The 17,199-nt window shown below is 41.3% G+C and overlaps 1 protein-coding gene across 3 annotated transcripts in view; it reads left to right on the top strand.

The window, feature by feature from the left end:
- The window catches only part of man1a2 (mannosidase, alpha, class 1A, member 2), a 145,763-nt gene that overhangs the window by 66,359 nt on the left and 62,205 nt on the right, over nucleotides 1-17,199 (top strand). For all 3 annotated transcript variants that reach the window (XM_080203764.1, XM_080203766.1, XM_080203765.1), the window contains exon 6: nucleotides 8,668-8,762. In XM_080203764.1, the coding sequence (XP_080059890.1) occupies nucleotides 8,668-8,762 (95 nt within the window). The remainder of the gene's footprint in view (nucleotides 1-8,667; nucleotides 8,763-17,199) is intronic.

Below are 17,199 nucleotides of genomic sequence, written 5' to 3'. Positions count from 1 at the left end.
ACTTTGGATGTATTCTGCATTGTATTTTGAAAGGTCAGACTGACTTCTGCAGAAAATAATGGGAAGTCAATTTATGCTCATGGGAATTCATTTTATAATCTACACTTGCTTTGCCAGCTAGAAGCAACAATCTTAAATCATGCAGTTGAAGCATTAAATTGCTTTTAGTGCATCAAATTGACTGAGAGGAATAAAATAAGCATTCTGATTAAATACCTGGAAATTATCTGATGGCACGTGGGATTTAGATGCATTGTCAGTGATATGGAAGGAGTGCTCCATGTTGATGACCTATGCCAAATCTGACTGGGAAGTGTTTAATGGCACTGCTGTCACTTTATTTGGATTTAATGGAAAAATAGTTGTTTTACAACTCTATCTAACTGTATTAAGAAAATTATGGTGAATAATGTGTCTTTTGAACAGGGTACAAATGTAACACACTGTCATTTTTATGGCCAGTTTGCTAACTTGCATCCTGCAAATTTTCATCTTTTTGCCTTTATTATGTTAATATGATTTCAATCTTGAAACCATAATACTTTCTAAAACTTTTTTGTTTTTACAGGATTGTTTCTTTAATTCTTTACCAGATATTGCAATTATATAAATAGAAGAAAAAGGAAAAAAGAAGCAAGTTGTTCATCACTGACTTTTGAAAGCATCTTTGCTCTCTCTATACATAATTGTACTTCCATTTCTTTGACTTAATATTCTGTTAAGAATAACACACCTGCAGCTCTGAAAATGCTTTTCTGAATTAAAAAAATCTATTCTGAATTTTGGCTTGTAGACTAATAGAGAAGGCATTTACTTCTATATAGTATTCTCTTGCTCTCAGTTTCATTTGCAGTCATTAATTTTTAATGTTTTTGCATTTTATGTACACATCTTTTGCTTAGTACTTCTCATTTGTAGGACATAGGAATATGCTTTATTTCCAGTATTTGCAGTGAATTCTATAAGCAACTGCCATTTAGTTGGGCATTTATGTAATGTAGTATTTCAGCATTTTCTTCAGCAGTCCCAATTATTGCCAGCAAAGAATTTCCTTACTGCATTTCTAAATTGAGAATAAAAGGATTAGAAACAGAAGAGGGGAAGAAGGGTGGGGAGAAGAGAATTGTGTGAGGGGACATCTGCTGAAACTTTCAATATGAAGAAATTTAACAGGAATAATGCTACCATTTAAACAAATATTACAGACTGGTTTTAGGTTTCTGTAGACATGTGACGGGTGCCATGTTTGGGAGTAATCCCTTCTGTGTAATTTGACTACAACAATGGTTTAAAAATACAATGCCTATGATTTTGCACGCAATTTCAATGACATAGGCGCAAAATCCTGCGGGAGTGAAATCGAAGAGATGGACTTTCTACAAGTTGCAAAGCTAGTTACCTATAGTTTTGCTACTACGAGGTTGACTTTCTGTATTGGTGGACTTGAAAAGGAAATCCTTGGAGATCTTAGGGTGTTGCACTCTTCAGATTTTAAGGCAAAGATGTTGCTGCATTTTGCTGTGACTGTTTCTGTCTCTTGCAGACAGCACTGAAAGATTAAAAGGGAGACAGTATAGTTGCCTCACTGTGTGGCTTCTCACAGTCCCTTTGCCAAATATGATGTGCTTCAGTTGATTACACTAGGTAAATGTTTACAGGCATTCACCCAGGAGGTATGAGACAATCTGTGTCTTGATTTCAGAGTGATCCATTGAAGTCAGAAACATATTTTGGATGGTGCCAGGAGATTAGTAGTGACATTTCTTAGTCTTGATGTGTTCTTTTGTCTTTCAAGACAGTGTACTAGTTTGAATCAACAAATTAAGTCAGGTGACTCAGCAGCAATCATTTGCAGTAAATTGATATCTGTTTTTAAAAGAAAAGTCAGTCCCAGAAGATTCCAAATTGATTATGGTTTAGGTTTTAAATGTTAGAGTAGGAAAGGATTTACTGGGCTTGCTATCTTTTTGAAAAGAGATCGCAGTCATACAAGCACTAAAAATATTCAATACATGTCTGATAATGTGAAATTTGAAATAACATGCTTGGAAAGTATTAATAAATCAGCAGGTACTGGTGATCTTTAAGACTTCGAGAACAATCAAAAGATACAGTTAGTACTCATTGGACAGTAAATGGGCTGAGGCCAGATCTAAGATAATGCATTGAACTTTCCAGTCCAGCCAATGGCGGGAATCATAGCAGATGAGGGCACAAAATTTGCAGCAACAGCAAAAGTTGGTTTTCTATCAGCAGGAAAATATGTTGTATTTCCTCCTTTGGAATTTCACGATGGATCAAGTTTCCCACTGCTCCATGTCATGAACCATATTTGCATGCCTTTGGATCTCATGAATTATCATTAAAAATGTAGCTCACCGGATCACATTCACACTCAATCTGATTGCCAGTAGATAATTAGATTAGTCTGATTCACAACCCGATTAGAAGTGGCCTACAACTGTTGACCTGCACTTCACTCCTGACCTTGAGGTTTGTGCAAGCAGTGTAGATTCGTGCAAGCAGTGTATGCTGACCTTTCGCTGTGCTGCTCTCGCAGCTGCTTTGATTCCATGCCAGGGTTGCTTAGGCAAGACCAGGGTGAAGGGAAAAGAGGTGGGGGGGGGCACTTGCTTGACTTAGGTGATTGGGGGGGGGTGGAAATAAGTGGATGGAGACAAAGGAAGGGATAGAAGCAGACACTTGACTAGCTTGGGAGTGGTGACTGGAGCCCAGGAGGGAAGTGGATGGATAGTGATGCATGATTGGGGATGGTTTAAAGAATGGGGTGAGAGGGATGAGACTGAGTCACTTTGAGGCAGTGCGCAGCACAGTGTCTGGCCCAGAAATTAAGGGCACTCCAGAAAATGCACACCATGCTACAAGGCAGTGCCTGGGGCACATACCTTGGTTTCAGCTCAGGGAGGAAGAGGGCCATTCTGTCAGTCACACACAGTTTAGTGTGCGTGGCAAATACAGTCCCTCAACTATTCTTCAACAGACACAAGATGGTGTGCAGAATGCAGGCAGCAAGCAATGTTTTCATGTCCATGGATTTCGTGCAACTGAGGGGAGAAGTGTTCATTACTGCCAGGCAGAGCAAAAGGATGAGCTTCAACATGAGGACCATGGGACAGTGGGGTCCCTTGAAGATTCAGAAGCTGAGGAAGACAGACAATTGCGCTGAGGTGTTTGGCATGATCCAGGATGTACCGAAAACGCTTCTCGTTTGTAGATGAGTGAAAGATTGTGGCACAAATGCCTTAGCTTATCAAGGGAGGTGATGGCTCTCATATACCACATCCTATGGAAGGACCTGACTCCACAGAGACTGAGGGCATCCATTGCCAGTGGCTCTAAAGGTGACTGCCATACACAGCTTTTTTTGTTTGTATCTCATTCCAGGGGACCGCTGCAAAATATCACAATCCTCTGCTTATCAATGCAAAAAAAGGATCACTGATGCTTTATTCAGTAATGCGCACAATTGTGTCCAATTGTCCCCAGATGTAGTCAGCCAGGTTACTAGAACAATGATTTGCAGCAGATTTCAGGTGCAGGGTGTCATCAATTGCACACACATCCTTAAGAGTTCCCTGGCAGCAGTCAGCTAGATTTAGGACAAGAGCAGGAGATGCATGGGAATGCCACCCCTTCAAACCACTCATCACTCTGACTTGGAAATATAGTGCTGTTTCTTTCCTGTTGCTAGGTCAAAATCTTGGAACTTCCTCCCAAACAATACTGTGGGCATACATACACAGTAAGAAGTCTCACAACACCAGGGTAAAGTCTAACAGCATGATTTGGTAGCACAAGCCACAAGCTTTTGGAGCGCTGCCCCTTCATCAGGTGAATGGGAGTTGTGTTCGCAAACAGGGCACATATAGACACAAATTCAATTTACAAGATAATGGTTGGAATACGAGTCTTTACAGGTAATCAAGTCCTAAAGGTACAGACAATGTGAGTGGAGAGATGGTTAAGCACAGGTTAGAGAGATTGAAGAGGTATACATACACCACAGGGACCTCAACAGTTCAAGAAGGCAGCTCACCACCACCACCTCGAGGGCATTAGCCAATGACACACGCATCCCATGAAATTTAAAAAAGAGAGCTTCAGAAGCACTATCATCTGATCATTCAAAAGCACTTGACAAAACCCCTGATCCTACTTCTATGTCTAGGTGCATCCCAACATCTGCAGCAGTGTTGGAGGCTGCCTGCTAAGCCCTGTTGAATGACATGACTTTGGTTGCTACCTTTAGAGGGTTTCAGCTTCTGAAAGGTCCCCTGCTGTGGGGCAGGTGCATCTTCTCGACCTGAGCAAGTTGAGTTGCTAGGTCAAAGGTAGAGGAAACTTGGTGCAGCTGGTCCGATTTGGAGAGTGCTGAGTGATGCTACTGCTCCCTGTGGGTGCCCAAGGACTGCCCCATGACTCTGAGGAGAAAGATCACCTGGAGGGAGACTGAGGTACCCTGTCCCCTCCTCACCTAACCACTGATGCATACCACTCAGTAACAGTGATGGCATATAGATCTGAATGCACATCTGGCATAATGTGTTGGATCAGGGTCTCCGTGGTAGATGCTACCCTTCCAATGCATTTGCATAATGGAGACATGAAACAGGCAGAATATGGGCAGAATCCTCCATCCTTTGTTGTTATCTGGTGATGGCCTCTGTTGACTCTGTCTTTGCTGGTCCAACACTTCTCTGGCGAATTCCAAAGGCTCGGTCTTCAGACTTGCACTCATAAGAACATAAGAAATAGGAGCAGGAGTAGGCCATCTAGCCCTTCGAGCCTGCCCCGCCATTCAATAAGATCATGGCTGATCTGTCGTGGCTCAGTTCCACATTCCCACCCTCTCCCAATAACCCTTAATCCCCTTGCTTATCAAAAACCCATCAACCCGCGTCTTAAAAATATTTAGCGAGGCAGCCTCCACCACTTCAACGGGCAGAGAATTCCAGAGATTCACCACCCTTTGAGTGAAGAAGTTCCTCCTCAACTCCGTTCTAAACCACGCCCCCCCCCTTTATCTTGAGGCTGTGCCCCCTAGTCCTACTGTCCTTTCTGAGTGGGAAGAGTCTCTCCACCTCTATCCTATCTATCCCATTCATCATCTTATATGTCTCAATGAGATCTCCGCTTATTCTTCTAAACTCTAACGAGTACAAGCCTAGTTTATTCAGCCTCTCCTCATAGCTCAACCCCCTCAACTCCGGCATCAGCCTAGTAAACCTCCTGTGCACTCCCTCCAAGGCCAAAATATCCTTGCGTAAGTGCGGCGCCCAAAACTGCACACAGTACTCCAGCTGCGGCCTCACCAATGCCCTATACGGCTGCACCAAGACCTCCCTATTTTTATATTCAATCCCCCTCGCTATGAAGGCCAGCATCCCATTCGCCTTCCTGACCACCTGCTGCACCTGCAGGCTGGGTTTTTGCAACTCATGCACAAGGACCCCGAGGTCCCTCTGCACTGTCGCCTGATGCAGTTTTTCGCCACGTAAGTAATAGCCCTTCCTACCATTATTCCTACCAAAGTGCACCACCTCGCACTTGTCAACATTAAATTCCATTTGCCAGTTCCTGGCCAATTCGCCCAGCCTATCTAGATCCTTCTGCAGACGCTCCACACCCTCCGCGCAATTTGCCGTTCCACCAATCTTGGTGTCATCGGCAAATTTCAACACCATACACTCGGTTCCCTCCTCCAGATCATCTATATAAATGGTAAATAGCTGAGGCCCCAGAACCGACGCCTGGGGCACTCCACTAGTCACCAACCGCCAATCCGAATAGCACCCATTAACCCCCACTCTCTGCCTCCTATTTGACAACCAATCCTTTATCCACGCTAACACCCTATCCCCAACTCCATGCCCCCTTACCTTCTGCAATAATCTCTTGTGAGGTACCTTGTCAAACGCCTTCTGAAAATCAAGAAATACCACATCCACTGGCTCTCCTCTATCCACCGCCCTAGACACACCCTCATAGAACTCCAATAAATTTGTCAGACACAACTTCCTCTTAACGAAACCGTGCTGCGTCTGCTCTATCAAGCAATTCCCCTCAAGATGCCTCGCTATTTCCTCCTTGATGACGGATTCTAACATTTTACCTACAACAGACGTTAAACTAACCAGCCTATAATTCCCTGCCTTTTGCCTGGCACCCTTCTTAAACAACGACGTAACATTAGCCGTTTTCCAATCTTCCGGCACTTCCCCGGAATCCAGCGACGTTTGGAAAATAACCACCAAGGCATCCACTATCACCTCCGCCATTTCTTTCAGAACCCTTGGATGCATTCCATCCGGTCCTGGGGACTTGTCCACAATCAGTCCCTCCAGTCTGTCGAGCACCGCCTCTCTAGTAACAATAATGTCATTAAGACCCTCCAGTCCTACCACCTTTCCATCGCTAACACCTGGCAAATTATTCACGTCCTCCTTCGTGAAGACCGAAACAAAAATGTTATTCAAGACCTCAGCCATTTCCCTGTCCCCTACCACTAAGTCCCCCCTCTCATCCTCTAAAGGGTCCAACGTTCACCCTAGCCAGCCTCTTCCTTTTTATATATTTATAAAAACTCTTGCTATCCTTTTTTATATTAAGTGCTAGCCCAGCTTCATAGTTTCTCCTACCCTTATCAACTTCTTTGTCATTCTTTGTTGACATTTAAACCTCTCCCAATCCTCTTCTTGCCCACTACTCTTAGCTACTCTAAATGCCTCCGCTTTTAATTTAACGCTTTCCTTCACCTCCTTCGTTATCCACGGCTTATTTCCTCTTCTCCTACGGTCCTTTTTAACCATCGGAATAAATTTCTGCTGAGCACCAAGAAAGATCTCCTTAAAGATCCTCCACTGCTCCTCAGTAGACCTACCTTCCAACGCGCTCCCCCAGTCAACATTCACCAATTCTTCTCATCCTACCGTACTCCCCTCTGTTCACTCAGCAAGGGCCTTGTTCTCCAGCAGTCTTCCGAGTGTTGGAGACTTTGCTGTCACTACCTCCACCTGTTTTGTGTCCATCAGATGGTGACCCCTGTCCCCACTTCAATCTGCCCTAAAAAATAGATCCCTGTGCACTGGAACTTCGTGAATGCCTGATTGATGTATCAGAGTGAGAAGATTGATATACCCTGATATAGCAGACAAAATCATTCATCCTCCTCCGAAACTGGAGAACGGTCCTAAGGTCCATATGTGCTGACCTCACTGGCGACTCTTGTCAAGCTTATGTGGTATGGGCGGACCTCCTGCTGTCATCTGCAAAGCAAAGGATCTTCCACTGGTCCTGGACTGCCTGGAAGCTTCTCTGTAGGCACTGGTTGCTGAATTTGGCTGCTGAAGGCGTGCTTCATCTCAAAATCACCACTCCCCATAAGTCCTGGGCTGCAGAGAGTGAATGTGTGAGAGGGTGCCCCTTTTTCTTTGATGCCCTTTGACCCATGCGTAACAGTGGGTTCGATCAATCCCAACCTGTCTCACTATGCGATTCACTGAGTTGCCTATTTATGCATAAATAATGAGCTGAAAAATGAAGATCTGGAGGGACAATCACCCCACTGGCCAGCAGGAATCATGATGTTTCTGTCAGGCAGTGCATTTAGTCTCTGGAGCTGAAAATTCTGCCCAGTTTTTTGTTTATTCAAGTGATATGGGCTTCACTGTCCAGGTCAGCATTTATGCCCATCCCTAATTGCCCTTGAGATATATCTAACTGTGAATGACTTTGTTGTTCCAGAAATCCCTACGAAGAGAGAGAGCCAGCATGTGGCCCCCATTGTTCCATTTTCACTGGCATTTCTTCCCTCCAAGACAGTCGATGTTTATTTATGAAGATGAGGATTTGAATAAGTCGAGGCAAATTGGCATTATCTTCTGCACAATAAGCCATATATGCCGCAAATAATTGAATGCTTTTGTTAATTCAGTCACTGATCCTAATCTTAAACTGATGGACTAACCAAGATTATTTGCATTGTGCTTCTCTTAACCATTTTCAAATGATTAAGACTCATTATGCCTCCCATCTTATCCCGAGAGTGAGGATAAAAGAGAAAGATGGTGATAAATTTATTTATTACCGTAGCATCTCAAAAATCCTTACAGTGGGAAGCCATTCGGCCCATCGAGTATGCACTGGCTCTTGGACAGAGCATCTTAAACCTTTAAATGCATAGAGATGTTTTGAGTTCTCAAGTGTGACAATGACTTCAAGGATTTTCAATTCCAAGGTGTTTTCTTTTCACCAAAACTTGCATCTTTAGGGAGTTTTCATTGCGTTCCTTCATCGTAATATTTATATGTAACAAGGGTCTGTAATTGCATTATTCCACACTTGACCAAAGTTGTAATTTGTCTAGCTTGTACAGTATTTGGGCCACTTGGAGTTCAACTTGCTGGAAACTATCTGCTTGAGCTTGGAGTAGGGAGCTGTCTACAGGATTTTGTAAATTGGAATTGAATTATTGTTTTCAGTGTATAGGATCTAGATTTCATCAAAGAAAATTCCATTGTCAAAGATTGTCAAAATGGCTTTGGATTGATCGAAATATCCTCAAAACTATTATTTTACTTCTTTCTTGTTTTACTTTCTTGAATATGAAGCAAGTGTTTTTTAATACATTTTCATTTGCTTCTCCAGGTCTTTAAGCAGAAAGCTGCGCAACTTGCTGAGAAGCTACTACCTTCCTTTAACACCCCCACAGGCATCCCTTGGGCTATGGTGAATTTGAAGAGGTAAGCTTGCGTACCTATTGTTGCATTCTACATTGGTTGAGTAAGGAAAGAATGGGATTGAGTTTTACTGCCACTTCTGCTTCACTGGCATCTAACCCTACACATTAAAGTGGATGAATGAAAATTGCAAGAGTTTTTCATACGGGTTTTACAGTTCAGTGACAGTATGACTGTAGATTACAAGTACAGATGTACAGGAAGTTGCTAGATGAATGTAGGCGTTAAAATCCCTGCAGTATCATTGAAATGCTGCATTAATCTTTTGTACCTAAAAGCAAGTATATACTGCAAGTTTATTTAAAAAAAAACTTTCATTTTTCAGTGCTTGATATCACTGTGATATATTTATGCATGAACAAATGTGCTTGCATCTTTATGCCAATACCTGTTCTGAGACTGGAATGTGCTTTGCAAATGCTAATAAATTAGCAAATCTGAGCATGTAGCTGTTGTGCATTCAAAATACAAATTACAATGTCACTATGGTGTAAGATTGCAAATACTGGGCAGCGTATCTTCAAATATTACGAGAATTGTGAGGTGTCTATCAACATTTTAAAGAACGGACATGAATTATTTTACACTGTAGTTGCTACAGTGTTTAGGATCAATATTCAGGTGTAACCTATTCTCTGACATTGGCAATTGAACCACCACTTGGTGTGTTTTTTTTCCAGAAAAGATAAAATATCCTTTCTTGGAAGGATACATAAAGTATTCTGTTTTTAATTTTTCAAATCTATTACTTGTCATCTTAGACTGTTTTCTTTTTGAGCAATAAGATGATTTAGATTTAAGTTAAATTCTCTAATTTGAAGATGTGATCAAAATCAGAAATATGTTGACATAATTGATACAACTTCAATGGAGACAGAGGGAAAAGATTGCAAGTATATCATTTTAGCTCTCCGCTCAGAGTGTGTAACTGCATAGCACGTATTGACTTTCGATCAATTTCACATATGTAGTTGGTTTATGTCAAGATCACAAACAACTTCGCATCTCTTTCTTTGCATTTCATGCTTAATCATACCAGTAGGGGACACACAGGCTGCAACCTATATTTAGTACTCTTGACTACTGATATTTTTGAAGGATTCAAACATTTAGTCATTGCAACACAGCAAGATGTATACAATATACAGAATAGGGACTGCATGTTGGTCATATCTTGCCACTGTGTGCTTTTTCAACTTAGTTTGTCAAAAATATTTCTCTACTTGCATGACAATATTATTCAACAACTTGTGTTGAAAGCAATGAAGTATATTCAAACATCTAGCCCTCAAATTTAACGTGAAATTAATGATATAAAAATTCAGTGTTTGCCAAGGACTGATAGCATGGACAAAGTAATGACTTTTTAAAAGTAAACTGACAATCAGCATTTAACTGAGACTATCATGAGATTGCATTTGAGAAAGAAGAGACATTATTATAGGCCTGGGACTACTTGCATCACAATGGCTGAAGCCTAAGCTTGCCATCGTGTAAATTAAAATGGCTCGAAAAGTAAGATGTGCCACTGAATAAAGATACATGTAATGACTTCCTATCTGTGGTGCTATTTGCAATTCTGCTTGTGGGGAGAGAGTTCACAAAGTAAACAATGCAGCAAACAACTAGACTGCCCGTGTTAAAGGTCGGGCGTGGTCAGTGAGGTTCATGTCAGCTCAGGTTTTGTTAGCCTGAGTCATAGATGTTCTGTGGTCAAGGTTGACAAAGTTAAAAAAATGTGGAGCTTTTGGATGTGTTCGATGTTTCCCTTTACAGATAAAGGATACTTGACCTGTATTAATATTCTACGTGCTTTATTAGATCATTCATTGTATCCTATTTTTACCACTTTAGAGGACGTGCTGAAGGCTTTTTCCTATACTCTGCAATCATTTTTTTATGTAGAGTACAGAGAGTAGCTAAGTAATTATCTAAAAGCTGATATAAATCCTTCTAGATTATTGCGGTCCTTGAATTTATGAACAAATGACAGCTGTTTTCTATAAATGTTTTTGCAAATTGGATCAACAGAATAAATGTGAATGACTTTTTTAAAATATGCACATCGGTGTCGTTAATGTAACTTGATGTCCACTCTGTGTGTAATAGTTGGTTCTAATTAAGCAGAATCATGTACAATGTTTATTGCAAATTTATATTTTTGGAATCCAGTATGAATTAGTAATTTATTTGGAACAATAATCTTGCATAAAGTGGTATTGCTATTTTGAGTGTACAACCTTGCAAAACAGAAATGTTAAACTCAAGGGAAACCACCAGGATGGAGAGAGGCTTGTTTAAAATAGAGACTTGAAAGTTTGAATAATTGGATTGTAATGACCAGTAATACACCATACATGTTCACATTGATACACAGTGAGGATAATTTCTAATGTAAACTATAGAGGATATTGAAGAATTGAGATTATGGATTTCTATCTGATTTTTGTGTAAACAATTATTCTTTGCACATTGGCAATTCATGGTACTTTAAGGACTGCCCCTTGTGTGCCTTCATTAGGTAAGTCAAGTGCATATTGGATAAACAGATAACCCCAGGGAGGTTTGGGGGTGTGCAGATTTGATTCCTCTTCCCCCATTACATTAATTTTCCAATGTCAGTCATAATTCTGAACAAAGATGATGGATGGAACCAAGCACCGATTTGCTGCATTTGCTGAAGAATGGCAAAGGGATTCTTGGTTTTGGGGGTTGGAGATGGGGCAGGGTGGTGGGTGGAATGGAATGGGTGGTGTTGATACCTTTTGATCAGTTAACAGCAATGCTGGTGGTGCCCATGGGATATGTCCTCTTTCCCTTTGCCTTTGGATATCATGTCACACAGGCATGAACAATGTCTTGTATTCCACATCTCTATTTACAAGAGTAGAGAGCTCATGATTCACTTTCATAAGACGATATTTACTGTAATTTAGTAATGTGTACCATTTCAAACATTTCATATAGAAAGGACAATAAAGCCATAAAGTATGTTTTGCATAAATTCACCAGGATGTCATAGAATCATACAGTGCAGAAGGAGGTCATTTGGTCCATCAAGTCTGCACCAACACTATCCCACTCAAGCCCTATCTCATAACCCCGTGCATTTATCCAGCTAGTTCCCCTGACATTAAGGGGCAATTTAGCATGGCCAGTCCACCTAAGCCTCGCATCTTTCGACTGTGGGAGAAAACTGGAGCACCCGGAAGAAACCCATGCGGAGGTTGTGCAAACTCCATACAGTGACTCAAGTCGGGTATCGAACCCGGGTCCATGGAACTGTGAGACAGCAGCGCTAACCTCTGTCATGCTCCCTGATGTCAGGATGGTGAACTACATTGAAAGACTAAGGAACAGAGAAGGACAGGAAGATTTTGCATTGTGTTGCATTGTATTTTTAACACATCAGGCCATTTGACTCAACAAGTCAATGCTGGTATTTATATCACTTGAGCCTCCTTCAATCCTTTTTCATCTGTCCTGCCACATCAATATATCCTTCTGTTTGTTTCCTCATGTTTACTCAGCTTCCTCTTACAGCTTTTTGTGTTATTGGTTAAACTATTTAGTAAATTCTACACTCTAACTAATCTCTACATAAAGAAGTTTCTCCTGAGTTTGCCATTTGATTTATTAGTGAGTATCTCAAATTTATAGTTTTGGGATGTGGTCTGCTCTCACAAGTGGAAACATCTTTTCTGCATCTACCTAGCAAACCTCTTCATTGTATAGACCTCTATTAGTTTGCCCCTCAGTCTTCTCTTGGGAAAGTAGCTGCATCTTATTGGCAGAGGTCTTTAGAATCATGAAGGATCTTGGTGGTCAAAATGGAGCAAGATAAGGTGTCATAACAGGTTTGTGGGCAAATTAAGCCACATGGGCTGGGGTAATGTATTGGCATGGATTGAGACTTGGTTGACAGCAAATAGAGAGTGGGAATAAATGGGTCTTTTTGCACGTGATAGGCAGCGACTCATGGGGTATCACAGGGATCAGTATTTGGGTCCCAGCTGTTCACAATATATACAAATCACCTGGATGAGGGAACCAAATGTAACATTTCCACGCTTGCTGACAACGCAAACAGGGTGGAATTGAGTTATGAAGAGGTTGCAAGGAGGCATTATAGTAATTTAGACAAGTTGAGTGAATGAGCAAACATAGCAGATGCAGTAAAGTGTGGCAAAATATGAAGTTATACACTTTGGCATCAAACACAAAGGGAGACTATTATTAAATATTGGTGAGTGTGGATGTACAAAGGAATCTGGGTGATCTTATGCACCAGTCAGTGAAAGTGGAGCGGCAGGTGCATCAAGCAATAAAGAAGGCAAATGGTATGTTAGCCTTCATTGTAGGAGGATTTGAGTTAGAACATAGAACATTACAGCACAATATAGGTCCTTTGGCCCTCAATGTTGTGCTGAGCTATGTCCAATCCCAAGATCAAGCTATCCCACTCCCTGTAATTCTGGTGTGCTCCATGTGCCTATCCAATAACCGCTTAAAAGTTCCTAAAGTGTCAAGCTTTACTATCGCAGCAGGCAGTCTATTCCACTCCCCAGCCACTCTGAGTGAAGAATCTACCTTGGACATCCCTCCTATATGTCCCACCATGGACCTTACAGTTACGCCCCCTAGTAACAGCTACATCCACCCAAGGAAATGGTCTCTGCACGTCCACTCTATCAATCCCACTCATCATCTTATAAACCTCTTAAGCCGCCTCTCATCCTCCTCTGCTCCAAAGAGAAAAGCCCCAGCTCCCTCAACCTTTCCTCATAAGACCTACCCTCCAAATCAGGCAGCATCTGGGTAAATCTCCTCTGCACTATCTCCAATGCTTCCACATCCTCCTTATAATGAGATGACCAGGTATAGTTGCAGCATAACCCCACGGCTCTTAAACTCAAACCCCCTGTTAATAAACGCTAACACACTATAAGCCTTCTTCACCGCTCTGTCCACTTGAGTGGCAATCTTCAGAGATCTGTGGATGCGAACCCCGAGATCTCTCTGTTCCTCCACATTCCTCAGAACCCTGCTGTGGACCCTGTAATCTGCATTCAAGTTTGTCCTATCAAAATGAATCACCTCACACTTAACAGGGTTAAACTCCATCTGTCACTTCTCTGCCCAGCTCTGCCTCCTATCAATGTCTCTTTGCAGCCTGCAAGAGCCCTCCACCTCATCCACTACTCCACCAATCTTGGTATCATCAGCAAATTTACTAACCCACCCTTCAGCCCCCTCTTCCAAGTCATTGATAAAAATCACAAATAGCAGAGGACCCAGCACTGACCCCTGTGGCACACTGCTGGTAACTGGCCTCCAGTCTGAAAATTTTCCTTCCACCATCACCCTCTGTCTTCTATGAGACAGCCAGTTATTTATCCAATCGGCCAAATTTCCGTCTATCCCACACACCCATATCTTCATGAGCCTACCATGGGGAACCTTATCATATGCCTTACTGAAATCCATATATATGACGTCAACTGCCCTACCTTTGTCCCCACACTGAGTTTCCTCCTCAAAGAATTCGATCAAATTTGTGAGGCAGGACTTACCCCTCACAAAACTGTGCTGACTATCCTGGATTAAACTGCATCTTTCCGAATGGTCATAAATCCTAAATCTCAGGATCCTTTGCATTAACTTACGGACCACTGAAGTAAGACTAACTGGCCTATAATTTCCAGAGTCATTCCTATCCTCTTTTTTGAAAAGAGGAACACCATTCGCCACTCTCTCGTCCTCTGGCAAATCGCAGTGGACGGTGAGGACCCAAAGATCAAAGCTAAAGGCTCCACGTTTCATCCCTTCCCTCCCAAAATATCCTAGGATGTATCCCATCTGGCCCAGGCTTTTCAAAATTGCTAATTCTGAGTTCAGAAGTAGGGATGTCTTACTGCAGTTACAGAAGCCTTAGTGAGACCACACGTGGAGTATTGCGTGCAGTTTTGATCTTCCTACCTAAGAAAGAAGGTACTTGCTGTGGAGGAAGTGCAGCAGAAGTTCACTAGGCTGAGACTGGAGTTAGTGGGATGATCCTATGAATAGAGATTGCTTTGACTGGATCCGAATTCAGTCAAGTTCAGAAGGATAAGAGGAGATCTGATTGAAACTTATAAAATTCTGACCAGGCTGAACAGACTAGATGCAGGGATGATGTTTTCCCTAATTGGGGAATCTAGTATTGGGGACAGTCTCAGGATACTGCGTAGGCCACTTAGGACTGGATGAAAAGGGTAGTGAATCTGTGAAATTCTCTATCACAGATGGATGGCTGTGGAGGCCAGGTCACAATATAGTCAAGATATTTTTAGATCTTAATGGTATCAAGAGGTGTAGCAAGAAAGTGGGAACATGGCATTGAGATAGATGATCAGCCGTGATCATACCGAATGCCAGTTTTTGGCTTGAAGGGCCAAATTACCTTATTCTGCTCTTTATTTCTCTATGTTGAGATAATTTCCTTTTTTTGGAGAGTAAATAATGAAGTTTTATCAATTTAATACTGTTAGTGAGAGAATGAGTAGATTGATTAATGCAGAGTTGGGAGCATGAATTGCTTTGCTATAGAGAGTAGTTGAGGCAGAGACCATTGTGATTTTTAAAAATGAACCTTGAATAACTACTTGAAGCAGAGACAAATACAGAACTATGGAGGATATCAATGTAGTGAGATTTGCTTTCAAAAAGACAGCACCGTGCGACAAATGATCTTTTATGTTGTTATCATCTATAGTTCTGATTTCTGAAAGTATTATACTGAGAAAATTTACTTCCTAACACTCAACAGTCTTGATTCAGGGAAAGAGTAACTGCATACACAAAATGATATCTTAAAGTCAGCAGAGGGTATAGTTCAGTAAACGGAATTATTGGTGTGATGCTTTTTATTTGATTGATCCAAACGGTTATGATGCCACGCAGAAGCTTGTCTGTTCCTTTAAATTTCTAGTTTAAACACAACCATCTCTTGTCATGGTATTGCAGAACAGTTAGAGTCTGTCTGTCCTTGATGGAATGAAGCATTTTCATGCTATTTACTGATTTTAAGATATATTGTTCAGAAGTGAGAGCTCTTCTGTGAAGTCTGGCAAATGGGGGTCACCAAGTTCCTTCTTTTCATGGATATAAGATTTATAGACACTGAAGGTGCCAAAGTGGATGAGTAGAACTGCAAATTCCCATTCTTCTTGAAGTTTGTTCGAGTATTCTGACTTGATTGTGTTGCGAAGTTGTGTAGAGTAATTGTAGATTGAGGAGTAGGATGTTAGAATTTGGTGTTTGTAATATAATTTTAAAATTGTGAAATGCGAAGAGGAGAAAACATTGCATGGTTCTGTTTAAAAAGGTGTTATTATTTTCTGTGCTTATAGAAAGTTAACAAAGAAATGCAGGTGCATATGGGGTCCCAGACTGAAACATTTATATCGAAGATCAAGCAGCAGGGTTGCCTTGGCAACAGGCCTTCAGGCTTTTGAATATTTTAATTTAACCAATCAATTTGAAACACAACAGCTTTTTGAATTTATCCAATCAGTTTAAATCAGGCACTTGGACACCATCAACCTATTGAATTTGATGGTTTTTGACAACCTGGAAGCAATCATTGTAGGGGATGTTGATATGTCATCACAGGTATAAAAGAAGAGGGCAGTGGGGCAATAAGCAGAGAGAGCAACTGCCATTTGCCAGCCTCATCCCATGTCTTAGAGAAAGCTCCATCTCAATAGTGGAGATACTAAAGAAGACAGAATTTCCAGATAGAAGAATCAACACACAAATCCCAGAATATTCTGGGAGGACGCCAAACCAGGTTGTAATTTAGAGAGTGACTAAAATTCAATTTTTTTTTGTTAAGTGGGAATTGTATTTACCTGAACAACATTCGATTAAAATTGTGTTTTATTTGGTTTGTAATAGTTTAATTAACCTGTTGACTGTTGGATAAATAAATTGTTACTTGTTGACTTTAGAGACTGTGCCAAAGTAGTTATTTTGATTCACACTAAAAGTTGCTGAAGCACAGATCGTATCACTTCCCACCCCTATTTACAGATTGAGGTGAGACACTCCTCTTTAAGGGATTAGATGTTAGTTCTCAGTTGCGGGGGGGGGTGGGGGGGGAGCAGAAATCCACTTATAATAATTGCCTGCATAATATGGTTCATCGAGTCAAGTAGTGCAATGGCTTTAATTGAAGATAGCATAGTACCCTTTAGTGATACTAGCATCATGAATGAAAGTAATCAATGTCAATCTTCAATGGTGGTGTTATCGATTTGGACTTTTCAGGCCTGAAATCAAATTTGTTTGCTCATTGTCTCAACACTTGACTGTGACTTTTGTCACTTTTTAGGATGGCAGTGATCTACAAAACTGGAGTTTAGAAATGTCTAGGATTCATTCTCTTAACATCATGTCA

The sequence above is a fragment of the Carcharhinus amblyrhynchos genome, chromosome 15 (assembly GCF_965287045.1).
Source record: "Carcharhinus amblyrhynchos chromosome 15, sCarAmb.v2.hapA, whole genome shotgun sequence".
NCBI classification, from domain to species: Eukaryota; Metazoa; Chordata; class Chondrichthyes; order Carcharhiniformes; family Carcharhinidae; genus Carcharhinus; species Carcharhinus amblyrhynchos.
Note: the sequence above shows the minus strand (reverse complement) of the source record. Positions and strands in the feature narration are given on the sequence as shown.